A 16,693-nucleotide genomic window follows, 5' to 3' on the forward strand; every position below is an offset into this window, starting at 1 on the left:
CCCTTCTGCTCAGGACCCTGGCACCTGGCCATGTGAGTATGTCATTTTTTTTTAATCGCAGCATATGGGGCATAATATTCTATGGAGCATCTTATGGGGACATCAACCTTTATGGAGCAGCATATGGGGCATATTATTCTATGCGGCATCTAATAGGGCCATCAACCTTTATGGAGCAACATATTATTCTATGGAGCATCTTGTGGGGCCATTATTAACCTTTGTGCAGAATTATATGGGGCACATTATTCTAAAGAGCTTCTTATGGGGCCATCAACTTTTATGGAGCAGCATATGGGGCATATTATTTGATAGAGCATCTTACGGGGCCATCAACGTTTATGGAGCATTATATGGGGCATTGTTATGACGTGGTGGTCAGGACAATAATGGACCTGGTGGTTAAGAGCACACGGAATGACCTGATAGTTACTGATAATAAGGACGAGCTCTGGGACGTGGGAAATCTGCTGACCGCAATCCCTAAACCTATCAAACACACTAGAAATAGCCGTGGATTGCGCCTAACGCTCCCTATGCAACTCGGCACAGCCTAAGAAACTAGCTAGCCCTGAAGATAGAAAAATAAAGCCTACCTTGCCTCAGAGAAATTCCCCAAAGGAAAAGGCAGCCCCCCACATATAATGACTGTGAGTAAAGATGAAAATACAAACACAGAGATGAAATAGATTTAGCAAAGTGAGGCCCGACTTACTGAACAGACCGAGGATAGGAAAGGTTACTTTGCGGTCAGCACAAAAACCTACAAAAAGACCACGCAGAGGGCGCAAAAAGACCCTCCGCACCGACTCACGGTGCGGAGGCGCTCCCTCTGCGTCCCAGAGCTTCCAGCAAGCAAGACAACAAATTAAATAGCAAGCTGGACAGAAAAATAGCAAACCAAAGAAATACAAGCTGGAACTTAGCTTCTGATGGGAAGACAGGTCACAAGAACGATCCAGGAGTGAACAGACCAATACTGGAACATTGACAGGTGGCATGGAGCAAAGATCTAAGTGGAGTTAAATAGAGCAGCAGCTAACGAATTAACCTCGTCACCTGTGAAACTCAGAAACACCCACCAGAGGAAGTCCATGGACAGAACCAGCCGAAGTACCATTCATGACCACAGGAGGGAGCCCGACAACAGAATTCACAACAGGGCATATTATTCTATGGAGCATCTTATGGGGCCATCATTAACCTTTTATGCAGCATGATATTGGGCATATTTTAATATGGAGCATCTTATGGGGCCATTATTAACCTTTGTGCAGCATTATATGGGGCGTATTTTGTATGGAGCATCTTATGGGGCTCCTGATTCAATATGGATATTCAAAACATTTGACCAACTGACGTCTCAATTAATTTTTCTTTCATTGGTATCTATTTTTATTTTTGAAATTTACCAGTAGCTGCTGCATTTCCCACCCTAGGCTTATACTCGAGTCAATAAGTTTTCCCAGTTTTTTGTGGCAAAATTAAGGGGTCTCGGCTTATACTCGGGTCGGCTTATACTTGAGTATATATGGTAATTCTTATGTTTTTATTTATGTTAGGAGCATTAAAGGGAATGTCCAGGTTTGTAATGATACATTTGGGAGCATAACACGCCAGCACAAGCAGGGCGCGGGAGCGCCGCTCAGCACAGCGACTCAGACAGAGTACCCTCATTTGGCCAGCAGCCACACATAGGCCATTGCATCTTCATTAGTGTAAGTGTCACCATTGGGATCTCTTTCCCTCCTCCGTATGTTCCTCTGACACTGGAATAAGCGATCACGTGAAAAAGGCTCCGGCGAAGCCGAAACGTTGTGTCAGATCGCATGAGCTGCTTTATTCTGTTATGCTCCCAAATGTATAAATAAATCCACACTTTTATCTGCATGAATTCATTGTACAGAATTTAATCAGAGTGTGCGGTGAATTACAAATATTTACTATTATTTAGGACCCATTGGTCCATTACACCAGCACCTTGCCTCTAGCAGACTGAGTGCACGCCAAAATCTCCCTTTACAGGTTTGTAATGAGTCTGCAGTCATTCTTTGTGACTGCAGACTTCTGAATTCTCACAGTGCGCACTGCACACTGTCAGGATTCTCTCGTGCTGGCGATTTACATACATGCGGTCACGTGCTGACTAGACGTGTGGCCTCACTCAATGAAAATGAACTGAGCGAGGCCGGGCCCGTCTAGCTGGAACGTGGTCAGAAGTACACAAATCACATGCTTGTCCTGACATGACTGTCCACCGGTAAGGGAGAATCCTAAGGCTGTGTGCACACGCTGCGGTTTTTGCTGCGGCTCCGCAGCGGATTTGACCGCTGCGGATCCGCAGCAGTTTTCCCAAAGTTTACAGTACCATGTAAACCTAAGGTAAAAAAAAACGCTGTGCACATGCTGCGGAAAATGCCGCGCGGAAACGCTGTGGATTATTTTCCGCAGCATGTCAATTGTTTGTGCGGATTCCGCAGCGGTTTGCAACCAGCACCAATAGGAAAGTACTGGTGAAAACCCGAAGAAGAATCCGCAGAAGAAACCGCAAGAAAATCCGCAGTGAAAACCGCAGTGGTTTTGCACTGCGGATTTTCCAAATCCGCTGCGGAAAAATCCGCAGGAAAATCCGCAGCGTTGGCACATACCCTAAAAGTGTGCAGTGCATTAGTTGTGAAAATTCAGAAGGCTGCAATGTCAGGATTCAGCTCTGCAGGTTCCAGTCGTCGTCACATGGACACTTCACTCATGTGATTTTCATACTTGTGGTCCTGTAACAACTAGCTTCTCTTCTGCTTCTCTGTTTTTCACTGAACATTGAGAGCATTAGGGAGAGGAGCTCGTCGGTACATGACTAACTGGAAATCGCATATGACCTTGGGAAGGGGGGGGGCGGGGCAAAATGAATTCTTAACCCAGGTGCCAGAAAACCTAGATACACATCTGCCGGTATGCTACTGCGAGCGGCGATTATCGGGTCCAGTGGAGGGATGTCTGTGCACAGTGCAACACAGGCAGTGAGGCAGGGACTGAGGGTGTGCACAGAGAGAGAATGGAGACCCGGAGACTGCCCGTCCCTGTCTACGCCATAGCCTGGAGCCCTCATTATCAGAGGAATATGTCAGTTAATAAATTGTTTTTCTAAAGCTTTATAGTGTAGTTTTAGGTCAGAGAGGGAAGGTTATGAGACAAGCGGTGGACTCCGCGTCTGGCGGTGGTATACGTGCCTTTACCCTATTCTCTTAAAGCAGAGGTCCCCAACTCCAGTCCTCAAGGCCCACCAACAGGTCATGTTTTCAGGATTTCCTTTGCATTGCACAGGTGATGCAATTATTACCTGGGCAAGACTAAGGAAATCCTGAAAACATGACATGTTGGTGGGCCTTGAGGACTGGAGTTGGGGACCCCTGTCTTAAAGTACCTCTCTCCGCATATCACAGCTGCATCTCCCCTTCATAGATTTATTCTGGCCCGCTGACTTCCGGGCACGTTCATCATATGTATTCCGTATACGTAACTGAAGAAGCTTCATGTTGAACCAAAATGTTTTGAGTATACTGCAAAATAAAATTCTTCTGTTCAAGCATCCCAAGTTGAGTGCTAAGTTCTAAGTTGATTTAGAGAGGGATGGTTAGGGATGAGCTAGCAAGATGCAGGGACAGATAGTGATGGCTACTTGTGGACATGTGCGGCACTTGCGGTTTTGCACTTGCAGTGAGACAAACACTGCTAGCAGTGTTTTTTTTTTCCGTTGCTGCAAGTACCGCATTTGCTGGATCGTGGCAAAACCGCAAGTGTCGCACATGTCCGCAAGTCCCATAGGGAATGAATGTGGCCGAACGCAGTGTTGCCATAAGTGATCCGTTATGCGGCAGATGTGGAAAAACTGCCGGATCTGCTGCAAAATGCGACTTTCACATCAGTGATTTTTCCAAAAGTCGTACCGATACTGTCATACTCACCAATGGGGGAGGCAGCACTAAAAGTGCCTAGGGCAGCAGAAACTCTAAATACGGCCCTGGCCCTAACCCCAACCCTAATCCCAACATAAACCTAACTCTAATCCCACTAATCCCAACCCTAACCCCAACTCTAACCCTAAGGCTACTTTCACACTTGCGTCGTTTGACCTCCGTCGCAATGCGTCGTTTTGGGAAAAAAAACGCATCCTGCAAATGTGCCCGTAGGATGCGCTTTTTTCCCATAGACTTGTATTGCCGACGGATTGTGTCGTGCACTGGATGCGTCGTGTTTTGGCAGACTGTCGTCACGAAAAAATGTTCAAGGGAACATTTTTTCGTACATCGGGTCCTGCATTTTCTACCGCGCATGTGCGGCTGGAGCTCCGCTCCCTCCTCCCCGGGACTTTAAAATGGGCAGCAGATGCGTTGAAAAACTTCATCCGCTGTCCACGTTGTGCCGAATTTTCACGTCAGCTGGTACATCGCGCCGATTCATTGTGACGGCCGCCAGACGACGCAAGTGTGAAAGAAGCCTAACTTTAGCCCCAACCCTAAGGGTATGTTTCCACGAGGCGCAACCTCTGCGCTTTGGACGCAGCGGATACCCCGCTCCGCCCAAAGTGCCTCCCCTGTTGTACGTGCGGTGATTCTGGATGTATTCATTGAACACATGCGGAATCACCACATCATATTCATAGACTGTGTTATTTATCTTGTGGAGACGGAGCGTCTCCGCAAGATAAAGACATGCTGCGGTCTGGAAAGACGCACTGCATGTCCAGTTATGCAGGGCCGCCAGATGCGGCCCTGCACGCAGAGTAGATACAGGATTTCAAAAAATCACATCGGAGGACAGAGAAATTAAATGGCAAATCGCGCTTTCTTTTTTTGCAGTCGCCGTTATATGGTTAATAAAAGCGATCGCAGCCCAGGGGTCGGTAAAAACTGACCCGAATCATTTTCTCTGGGGTCTCGGCTACCCGAGACTCCAGGGAAAATCCATCTCTGGGGGGCTATACACTTTTTAAGCACCATTAACTACCGGAGGTTAAGGGTATGTGCACACGTCAGGATTTCTTGCAGAAATTTTCCTGACAAAAACCGGACATTTCTGCTAGAAATCCGCATGCGTTTTTACCGCGATTTTACCGCGTTTTTGTGCGTTTTTTCCCAAATGCATAGAATAGTGGGAAAACACGGAAAATGCGCAAAATTAATGAACATGCTGCTTTTTTTTACTTGCGATGCGTTTTTTTCACGGAAAAAAACGCATCAATGTGCACAAAACATGCAGAATGCATTCTAAATGATAGGATGCATAATGTAAGAACGTGTGCACATAGCCTAAGGGAAGCATAGAGTCTAGATCACGTGAAGTAATTATCCCCCTATACTCCTCCTTAGTCAGACGTCATGTGTAATACCGTATCCAGTTCTGGACACACTTTAAAAAAAGACATCGAAAAACTGGAGAAAGTTTAGAGAAGAGTTACCAAGATGGCGAGCGGACTGCAAAGTATGTCCTACGAGGAACAATTGAAAGATCTGGGATAGTTTAGTTTGCAAAAAAGAAGGCTAATAGGAGACTTAATAGCGGTCTGCAAATATCTGAAGGGATGTCACAGTGTAGAGGGATCATCTGTATTCTCATTTGCACTTGGAAACACGAGAAGCAATGGAATGAAATAGAAAGGGAGAAGACACAGATTAGATATTAGAAAAAACGTTTTGACAGTGAGGGTGATCAATGAGTGGAACAGGCTGCCACCAGAGGTGGTGAGTTCTAAGAGGTGGCGAGTTCTCCTTCAATGGAAGTCTTCAAACAGAGGCTGGACAGACATCTGTCTGAGATGGTTTAGTGAATCCTGCATTTAAGGTACCTTCCAACTCTGACAATCTATGACTGTATGTCCACCACAGACTGCTCCTCTGTGCCCCATAGACTGCTCCTCCCCCCCATCACAGACGGCTCCTGTACCCCCTTTATCACAGGGTGCTCTTCTATCCCCCGTGTCCATCACAGAAGGCTCTTGTGTCCCCGCTTGTCTATCAGACTGCGCCCCTATGCCTCCCTCTTGTCCATCACAGACTACTCCTCTGTCCTCTGTCAGTACGCCTCTCCCTTGTCCATCACAGACTGCACATTTATGTCCCCCCTCTGTCGCTTACATACAGCACCAATTTCTCCACTACTCCTCCCATCACGCTGTCGCTTGGCAGCCGGAGTACTCCTCACCTCCCCCTTCCGTCTCCTCTCTCTCCTCTTCCTGTCAGGTCATGTGAGCTCCTCCAGCTTCCATCCTCCAGCATGGCCGCCGTGTGCCTGAGAGCGGGTCAGTCAGCGGCGCTCCGTGTGGCGGCAGCTACGAGTTCCTGGAAGTCGGCAGCCGTGTCTGCAGCTGGCAGTGAGGTGGGTGATGCCGGGAAACCAGAGCCAGATTATATGGACGAGCATCTATGTAATGTAGTGAAGCCCCTTCATGTGTCATTCACCTGACCTGTATGTGTGTGTGTAATGTTCACTACAGGGCAGTGTCGGCTGTCTAGTGTTCGGAGTCGGCTGTCTGCCGTCAGCTGTCTAGCGTGCTGCGTCGGCTGTCTGGCGTGCTGCGTCAGCTGTCTAGCGTGCTGCGTCGGCTGTCTGGCGTGCTGCGTCAGCTGTCTAGCGTGTTGCGTTGGCTGTCTGCCGTCGGCTGTCTGCCGTCGGCTGTCTAGCGTGTTGCGTTGGCTGTCTGCCGTCGGCTGTCTAGCGTGCTGCGTTGGCTGTCTAGCGTGCTGTCTAGCGTTCTGCGTTGGCTGTCTGGTGTCGGCTGTCTGGCGTCGGCTGTCTGCCGTCAGCTGTCTAGCATGCTGCGTCGGCTGTCTGCCGTCAGCTGTCTAGCGTGCTGCGTCGGCTGTCTGCCGTCAGCTGTCTAGCGTGCTGCGTCGGCTGTCTGCCGTCAGCTGTCTAGCGTGCTGCGTCGGCTGTCTGCCGTCAGCTGTCTAGCGTGCTGCGTCGGCTGTCTGGCATCAGCCGTCTAGCGTGCGGCGTCGGCTGTCTGGAGTGCTGCGTCAGCTGTCTAGCGTGCGGCGTTGGCTGTTTAGCGTGTCCTCCTGATGATGCATTGAGTATCCCAGCATGCACTGGGAAACTCAAACGAAGCATCATCAAAAAGGAAGCAGGAGGAAAAAAGACAAGCAGTTTGTTGTGAGGGAAGGAGAGGAAATTAGTAGTGCCAGCATATTAGAAAATAGTTTAAATTATGGCATCAAATAGGTTACTTTGCCTTTGGACCGCCCCTTTTAAAGCAACCTGCCACTGTAAAGTGACTATATATTTCTCTTGTACAGTCATGGCCAAAAGTTTTGAGACTGACACAAATGCTATGCCCACCATGCAGGAAGTAAGCGGATCAAGTTCGGATGGTACCACTACCCAGGGTGGAGGAGAGGAGACTCTCATCCACGGACTGGGCACCATATCCCTTCTAAAAAAAATAAAATATAAAATAGTGATATACTCACCTTCCGACGGCCCCCGATCTCCTCAGCGGTGCACGCAACAGCTTCCGTTCCCAGGGATACTTTGCGCGAAGGACCTGGGATGACGTCGCGGTCACATGACCGTGACGTCACAAAGGTCCTTCGCGCAACCATGGGAACTGAAGCCGTTGCGTGCACCGCTGAGGAGATCGGGGGCCGTCGGAAGGTGAGAATAACCATTTTTTAAATTATTTTTAACGTTCTATCTTTTTACTATTGATGCTGCGTAGGCAGCATCAATAGTAAAAAGTTGGTCACGCTTGTCAAGCACTGGCAAGTGTGACCAACCTGTCAATCAGTTTTCCAAGCGATGCTACAGATCGCTTGCAAAACACTAGTGTTTAGCGGGAAAACGCATGGCAATTCCGCATGCGTATTTCCCACGGCAGGGAGTTCCTGAATTGCCGCGGCAATTCCCGACGTGTGCACATAGCCTAAAACTTTTGGTCACAACTCTTAAGTTACCCTACTTGGTGTCCCATTTGCTTTCGGATGTCCTTGCTGAGAACCACCTTCCAGTCCTCCTGCATATACAGGTGCTTCTCACAAAAGTAGAATATCATCAAAAAGTTAATTTATTTCAGTTCTTCAATACAAACAGTGCATCTCATATATTATATAGAGTCATTACAAAAAGAGTGATCTATTTCAAGTGTTTATTTTATGTTGATGATTATGGCTTACAGCCAATGAAAACCCCAAAGTCACAGGACATTAGAAGCCTCAAAAAATGTAGTTTCCACTCTTCCTCGTTCAGACCTATTAAAAAAAACAAAACAAAACAAAAAAAAAACCCCAGAAGGTCAGTATTGGCCAAATGGGGTTTGTCCCCATTATTAAACAGTACAATTCAAATTCTTTCCTTCTTAGGAATATAGTAAAAAAAAACATTGGGGTATCTTGAAAGACAACAAAATTTTAGGCAGTCATATCCCTACTCACCCACGTTTTATTTATAAAAAAGACCAGGAATTTGGGAAATCTGATTGTACTGTTAGTGCAATCTCAGCAGATTCCCAGTACAAAATTTTTTTTGATCAAACTCTTGCGGGCTTTTTTCCATGTTGCAAATGCGCAATGTGTAGAAAGACACAAACTAAAAAAACGACGCACATTAGCCAGGAACGGAAAAGATCACGCCATTAAACAATATATCACTTGCACAACGGAAGGAGTCATATACACTATAAAGTGTCCGTGCGATAAATTATATGTGGGCAGGACTAAGCGCCCACTTAAAATAAGAATCAGCGAACACATGCGTAATGTTAAACGAAATTTCACTGGACACCCTTTGTCTAAACACTTTGTGGAAAAGCACAATAGTGATATTAACTTAATGGAAATAACTGGACTGGAAAAAATACAAATACCATGAAGAAATGGTAATTACATCGCTCTGATGTCCAGAGCAGAATGCAAATGGATCTTTGTATTGGATACTCTTATTCCAAAAGGACTAAACAGTGACTTTGAATTGTTTGGTTTTATGTAAGGATACTATTGGTCCTTTCTGCTATCTGCACATTCACTCTATTGGAACTTCTTTCATTGCATCACATGACTGATGAGGTCACGGCAGGTCCTGCTCTGTGATCACACATGTAGCAGATTGGACCCCTTCCCCTATATAAGGGTTTTTTAGGGCATTAAGGACCATCCCTGATGAAGGAAAGCGCCTCTTTCCGAAACGCGTTGGATACTATTGGTCCTTTCTACTATCTGAACGTTCACTCTATTGGAACTTCTTTCACTGCATCACGTGACTGGTGATGTCACGGCAGGTCCTGCTCTGTGATCACACACTCTAAGGAGATCGCTATCACCGCGTGCAGCCACTACTACTGGCAGCCGGGACTCTCCAGACAACACAGGACGCTGGACACCTACATCAGCAGGAGCAACGTGGAAGGAGCACTTCCCGTCTATCCACTATCAGCGTTCTGCTTGAGGTAACCAGTGGCGTACATACATCGGATTTCTGACCCGGTTTAATCCAATTGCAGTACACCTCATTACCCTCCTTTTTAGTGAAGCTTTGCCACCGGCCGGGGCCGCTTCTTGCATCATGACTGTTATCACCAGTTTTTCTTTTTTATAATATATTTTTTTTTTCTTATTGCCGCATTCCCACAGTGGGGGATTAGTTTTCAGCTAAACAAAGTTTATAGAAATACTTCTTTTGTGCTTTTATTTTTAAATAAGTGCGTGGCATTCAGTATCTTTGTCGTCTTTCTAGCTGTTGCACATTGCTACAGACAGATACAGCGTTACTATAGTCCTTTTATATACAAATAAGGGGCTGTTGGTGACATTAACATCAATTCGGTTTAACTTACAGTGTTGTATAATTTATTTATTGTTAAACTTACATCCACATTATCTTTGATCTCGTTGTTCGCGAATTTATATATATTTTTTACTTTATAACACCTGCTTGAAAAATGATTTTAAAATCCTAAATGTTGGCCCACTGAAATGTATGTTCAGTAAATGCACTCAGTACTTGGCCGGGGCTCCTTTTGCATCAATTACTGCATCAATGCTGCATGGCATGGAGGCGATCAGCCTGTGGCACTGCTGAGGCGTTATGGAAGCCCAGGTTGCTTTGATCACAGCCTTCAGCTCATCTGCATTGTTAGGTCTGGTGTCTCTCATCTTCCTCTTGACAATACGCCATAGATTCTCTATGGGGTTAAGGTCAGGCGAGTTAGCTGGCCAATCAAGCACAGTGATACAGTTGTTTATAAACCAGGTATTGGTACTTTTGGCAGTGTGGACAGGTGCCAAGTCCTGCTAGAGAATAACATTTCCAACTCCAAAAAGCTTGTCGGCAGAGGAAAGCATGAAGTGCTCTAAAATTTCCTTCTAGAAAGCTGCGCTGACTTTGGTCTTGATAAAACACAGTGGACCTACACCAGCAGATGATATGGCTCCCCAAACCATCACTGATTGTGGAAACGTCACACTAGACCTCAAGCACCTTGGATCGTGTGCCTCTCCACTCTTCCTCCAGACTCTGGGACATTGATTTCCAAGGTCTAGTGTGAAGTATCCACAATCAATGATGGTTTCGGAAGCCATGTCATCTGCTGGTGTAGGTCCACTGTATTTTATCAAAACCATAGTCAGCGCTGCCCTATACCAGGAAATTTTTTTTTTAGGGATTGCCTAATACTTTGTTGAATTACCATTTGAATTAATGTTAGCATTCAGTTTTATTGGGTAGGAGTCTATTGGCAGGGCACATGTAGAATTGGCAATCTTTGCTCATTTTTCCTCACAGTAGTGTACCAAATCTGGCAGATTGCGAGGGCATCTCTGGTGTACAGCCCCCTTCAGGTCAACCCATAGTTTCTCAATTCGATTCAGGTCTTGGCTCGTTCTGTGCCATTCCAAAACTTACATTATTTTTCTGGTGAAGTCATTGTTTTGTTGATCTGAAGGTATGCTTGGGGTCGTTGTCTTACTGAAAGATGAAATTCCTCTTCATCTTCAGCTTTTTAGCAAAAGCCTGAAGGTTTTGTTGCAAAATTGACTGATACTTGGAACTGTTCATAATTCCCAACTTGACTAAAGGCCCAGTTGTATTTGCCAAAAAACAGCCCCACTGCTGCTCTCGTCATGCTTCACTGTGTACATTTTTTTTAACTTTCAACAACGTGATCCCTTTGCTGTGTTGTAAGCGGTCTACAGACCATGGCTTTTCTGTAGAGTGCAACTAAGAAAATGTCCGGATTATCCTACTAGAACAGCTAAACTATATATTGTCTCAGAATCCCTGTAAATGATGGCAGCTGTGACCTGACCACTATTTTCTAGTTTAACCCCATCCCGACCTGTGACGCCACGTAGGCGTCATGAAAGTCGGTGCCAATCCGACCTGTGACGCCTATGTGGCGTCATGGCAGGATCGCATTCCTGCAGATTGGGTTAAAGGGTTAACTGAAATTTCACCCGACCTGCAGGGACAGAGGGAGTGGTTCTTGAGCCCAGTAGGGTGTCAGAGTAATCGTAATATTTCACCAATGAAAATTGGTGAAATATTACAATCCAGCCATGGCCGATGTTGCAATATCATCGGCCATGGCTGGTGACCACGATCTGCCCCCGCCACCAATCTCCTCCCCTCCGTCCTCCATCCTGTACTCTGCTCCACTCCGTCCTCCTGTCCGCTCCCCCCATGCTCCGATCTCACCCCCTCATACTTACCGACCTCCGGTGTCCCTCCCGGTGTCCATCCGTCTTCTGCATGGGCGCCGCCATGTTCCCAAACGGCGGGCGCATGCGCAGTGCGCCCGCCGTATCGGCCGGCAGATTCATTCATTCATTTTGATCACTGTGATAGATCATATCACAGTGTTCAAAATAAAAAATAGTAAATAAATTCCCCCCCCCCCCCCCTTTATCACCCCCATAGGCAGGGAACATAATAAAATAAAGAAAATATATGTATTTTTATTTTTCCACTAGGGTTAGGGTTAGAACTAGGGTTAGGGTTAGCACACTAGGGTTAGGGTTAGCACTAGGGTTAGCACTAGGGTTAGGGTTAGAACTAGGGTTAGGGTTACGGTTAGAATTCGGGTTAGAATTAGGCTATGGGCACATGGTGCGGATTTGGCTGCGGATCAGCAGCAGATTTGCCGCTGCGGATTCGTAGCAGTTTTCCATCACGTTTTCAAAACCATGTAAACCTATGGAAAACCAAATCCGCTGTGCTCATGGTGCGGAAAATACCGCTCGGTATTTTCCGCAGCATGTCAATTCTTTGCTCAAATTCCGCAGCGTTTTACACGTGTTCCTGTATTGAAATCCGCGGTAAATCCACCGGTAAAACTCGTGCGTTTTACCTGCGGATTTTTCAAAAACGGTGCGGAAAAATCTGCACACAAATCCGCAACGTGGGCACATAGCCTTAGCCTTAGCCGTGGGCACATAGCCGCTGTGCTTACACAGGGCAGAGAAGCAGAGCGCCGAGGGACAGACAGCGGAAGGTAAGTATGTAGTGTTTGTTTTTTTTTTACTTTTACGCTGGTAACCAGGGTAAACATCGGGTTACTAAGCGCGGCCCTGCGCTTAGTAACCCGATGTTTACCCTGGTTACTGGCATAGTTGGTCGCTGGAAAGCTGTCTGTGTGACAGAAAGAAATTGAGAAATTTGACCGTTCATCAAAAATAACAGTGACACAAGCGATTCCTCTGTATCCCGACATTGTCGGAGATGTTGCCCGAGTGGTTACTGCTTTGCCACCAACCCAAGTTAGTGTACAGAGGTTGTTCTCTGCTCTCAAAATAATTAGATCAGATTTGAGGGCATCCATGAAGGCGGATCTGACAGAGGCAATACTTTTTCTGAGGACAAATTTATAGATTTCTTCTTAACTGCATAGCAGTGTTTATTGCATATTTACTTACAAGAGTTTAGAAAAGTTTATAAAAGTTATTTGCTATATTCTAATTGTATTCTAATAAATATAGTTTTTGCTCTGTGGTCTGATTACTTATATGATGAGAAACTGAATAAGCACGATGTTAATGTTTTACAACAGTAAATTTATTGTTGCGAATTAGCCATTTATGAACGAGTCGGAGTCGGAACCTGATAAAATCCAGGAGTCGGAGTTGCAACTGTGGCTTACCGACTCCACAGCCCTGGTTTCCACTGTTTAGGCACATCAGGGGTCTCCAAACGCGACATGGCGCCACTATTGATTCCAGCCAATCTTGCGTTCAAAAAGTCAACTGGTGCTCCCTCCCTTCCGAACCCCGACGTGTGCCCAAACAGTGGTTTACCCCCACATATGCGGTACCAGCATACTCTGGACAAACTGGACAACAATTTTTGGGGTTGAATTTCTCCTGTTACCCTTGTGAAAATAAAAAATTGAAATAAAAATGATTTTTTTATTTTCACGGCTCTGCGTCATAAACTTCTGTGAAGCACTTGGAGGTTCAAAGTGTTTACCACACATCTAGATAAGTTCCATGGGGGGGGTCTAGTTTCCAAAATGGTGTCACTTGTGGGGGAGCTCCAATGTTTAGGCACGTCAGGGGTTCTCCAAACGCTACATAGTGTCCGCTAACGATTGGAGCTAATTTTTCATTCAAAACGTCAAATGGCGCTCCTTCCCTTACGAGCCCTGTCGTGTGCCCAAACAGTGGTTCCCCCCAACATATGGGGTATTGGCATACTCAGCACAAATTGGACCACAATTTTCGGGGTCCAGTTTCTCCTTTTACCCTTGGTAAAATAAAAAAATTGTTGTTAAAAGATCATTTTTGTGACTAAAAAGTTAAATGTTCATTTTTTTTCCTTCCATGTTGCTTCTGCTGCTGTGAAACACCTAAGGCTGGGGTCACACTGGCGTAATGCATCCGATGCGAGATCATTATTATTATTATTATACATTTTTATAGCGCCATTTATTCCATGGCGCTTTACATGTGAAATACGGGGCAAATATAGACAAATACATTAAACATGAGCAAAAAACAAGGCACACGGGTACATAAGGAGGGAGGACCCTGCCCGCGAGGGCTCCGTCTGCAGGGGATGGGTGATGATACACTAGGAGAGGGTAGAGCTGGTTGTGCGGCGGTTCAGTAGGTTCAGGATCATCGGATGCGATATGCTAACACTCGGCTCCTGCTCGCAGCAGAGCAGGAGCCGAGTGTTAAGCGTCTGTGCTCCGATTCTCTTGCACAGGGAGGATCGGAGCACAGCTGCGGAGGAGGCAGAGAAATGAATTTCTCCATCTTCTCCATTTCTGGGGTCTGCTTATAACGCACATCACTCGGATGATATCCGAATGGTGTGCGCTGTCTCACTCGCACCCATAGGCTTAAATAGGTGCGAGTCAGCCGAGAGTTGTCTCGGACTGAGGAAAATCGCAGCATGCTGCGATTGTCTCTGACCGAGTAAAACGGCCGACAAAAAGTCAGCTGCTGGGAGCTGCCCCATAGCATAACATTGGTCTCGGCCGTTTAAAACGCCAGTGTGACGCCGGCCTCAAAGGTGAATACACTTCTTGAATGTGGTTTTGTGCACCTTGAGGGGTGCAGTTTTTAGAATGGTGTCACTTTTGCATATTTCCAGCCATATAGACCCCTCAAACTGACTTCAAATGTGAGGTGTTCCCTAAAAAAATTGGTTTTGTAAATTTTGCTGTAAAAATTAGAAATCGCTGGTCAAATTTTAACCCTTAACTTCCTAGCAAAAAAAAGTTTTGTTTCCAAGATTGTGCTGATGTAAAGTAGACATGTGGGTAATGTTATTTATTTACTATTTTTTGTCACATAACTCTCTGGTTTAACAGAATAAAAATTCAAAATTTGAAAATTGTCAAATTTCCATTTTTTTCACAAGTTAACGCAAAAATTATCGACCTAAATTTACCACTAACATGAAGCCCAATATGTCATGAAAAACCAATCTCGGAATCGCTACGATCCGTTGAAGCGGTCCTGAGTTATTACCTCGTAAAGGGGCACTGGTCAGAATTGCAAAAAATGGCCAGGTCATTAAGGTCAAACTAGGCTGGGTCATGAAGGGGTTAAATGTAATTAACTAATTCTAGACCCATCTATATCCCCAATTCTAAGAGGGTGTTCACAACCACATTATTATTTTTAAAATTTTCCCCCTCTAAATGATTTGTTTATTTCTCAATGAATTTGTACAGCTCATGGATGACCTTAAACGGAATCTGTGACCCCCTGGGACGTACATTCCCTGACAGAAGTTATGTCGCTTATCCATGTTATGTAAATAAAAGCTTATAACCTGACGTTAAATTCATCCATTGGTTGTAGAAATTATTCTTTTGAAAGCTGATACCCTCCGAAATATGGTTTAGGTTAAGAAAATAAATTAGCATCAACGCAGAAATATTGATCAGTAAATGGTAAATGATCAGTTAACCCCTTCATGACCAGGGGATTTTTCGTTTTTCCGTGTTCGTTTTTCGCTCCCCTCCTTCCCAGAGCCATAACTTTTTTATTTTTCTGTCAATTTGGCCATGTGAGGGCTTATTTTTTGCGGGACGACTTGTACTTTTGAACGACATCATTGGTTTTAGCATGTCGTGTACTAGAAAACGGGAAAAATATTACAAGTGCGGTGAAATTGCAAAAAAAGTGCAATCCCACACTTGTTTTTTGTTTGGCTTTTTTGCTAGGTTCACTAAATGCTAAAACTGACCTGCCATTATGATTCTCCAGGTACGAGTTCATAGACACCTAACATGACTAGGTTATTTTTTATCTAAGTGGTGAAAAAAAATTCCAAACTTTGCTAAAAAAAAAAAAAATTGCGCCATTTTGCGATACTCGTAGCGTCTCCATTTTTCATGATCTGGGGTCGGTTGAGGGCTTATTTTTTGCGTGCCGAGATGACGTTTTTAATGATAGCATTTCGGTGCAGATACTTTCTTTTGATCGCCCGTTATTGCATTTTAATGCAATGTCGCGGCGACCAAAAAAACGTAATTCTGGCGTTTCGAATTTTTTTCCCGCTACGCTGTTTAGCGATCAGGTTAATACTTTTTTTTAATTGATAGATCGGGCGATTCTGAGCGCGGCGATACCAAATATGCGTAGATTTGATACTTTTTTTATTGATTTATTTTGATTGGGGCGAAAGGGGGGTGATTTAAACTTTTATATTTTTTTCACATTTTTTTAAATGAGGGAGGGAGGCTAGAAGCAGGCACAACGCGATCGGCTCTGCTACATAGCAGCGATCTGCTGATCGCTGCTATGTAGCAGAAATGGAGGTGTGCTGTGAGCGCCGACCACAGGGTGGCGCTCACAGCTACCGGTCATCAGTAACCATAGAGGTCTCTAGGACCTCTATGGTTACCATTCACAAGCATCGCCGACCCCCGATCATGTGACAGGGGTCGGCGATGACGTCATTTCCGGCCGCCCGGCCGGAAGCGGTAGTTAAATGCCGCTGTCTGCGTTTGACAGCGGCATTTAACTAGTTAATAGGTGCGGGCAGATCGCGATTCTGCCCGCGCCTATTACGGGCACATGTCAGCTGTTCAAAACAGCTGACATGTCCCGGCTTTGATGCGGGCTCACCGCGGAGCCCTGCATCAAAGCAGGGGAGCCGGCATCGGACGGTATAGTACGTCCGATGCCGGTAAGGGGTTAATTAGTGTGTGTGTATAAAAAGAAACCCAGCACACCAGACCTTCACTTGAACT

At 45.5% G+C, this 16,693-nt stretch overlaps 2 protein-coding genes across 2 annotated transcripts in view; one reads left to right on the forward strand and one right to left on the reverse strand.

Moving 5' to 3' along the window:
* LOC138670372 (uncharacterized) overlaps nucleotides 1-16,693 on the reverse strand; it is a 97,417-nt gene that overhangs the window by 69,086 nt on the left and 11,638 nt on the right. The gene's annotated exons all lie outside the window — the stretch shown is intronic.
* MRPS9 (mitochondrial ribosomal protein S9) overlaps nucleotides 6,238-16,693 on the forward strand; it is a 141,675-nt gene continuing 131,219 nt past the window's right edge. The window contains exon 1 of the mRNA XM_069757635.1: nucleotides 6,238-6,372. Coding sequence (XP_069613736.1) covers nucleotides 6,271-6,372 — 102 coding nt within the window. The 5' untranslated portion in view covers nucleotides 6,238-6,270. The remainder of the gene's footprint in view (nucleotides 6,373-16,693) is intronic.

Source organism: Ranitomeya imitator, chromosome 3 (assembly GCF_032444005.1).
Source record: "Ranitomeya imitator isolate aRanImi1 chromosome 3, aRanImi1.pri, whole genome shotgun sequence".
NCBI lineage: Eukaryota > Metazoa > Chordata > Amphibia > Anura > Dendrobatidae > Ranitomeya > Ranitomeya imitator.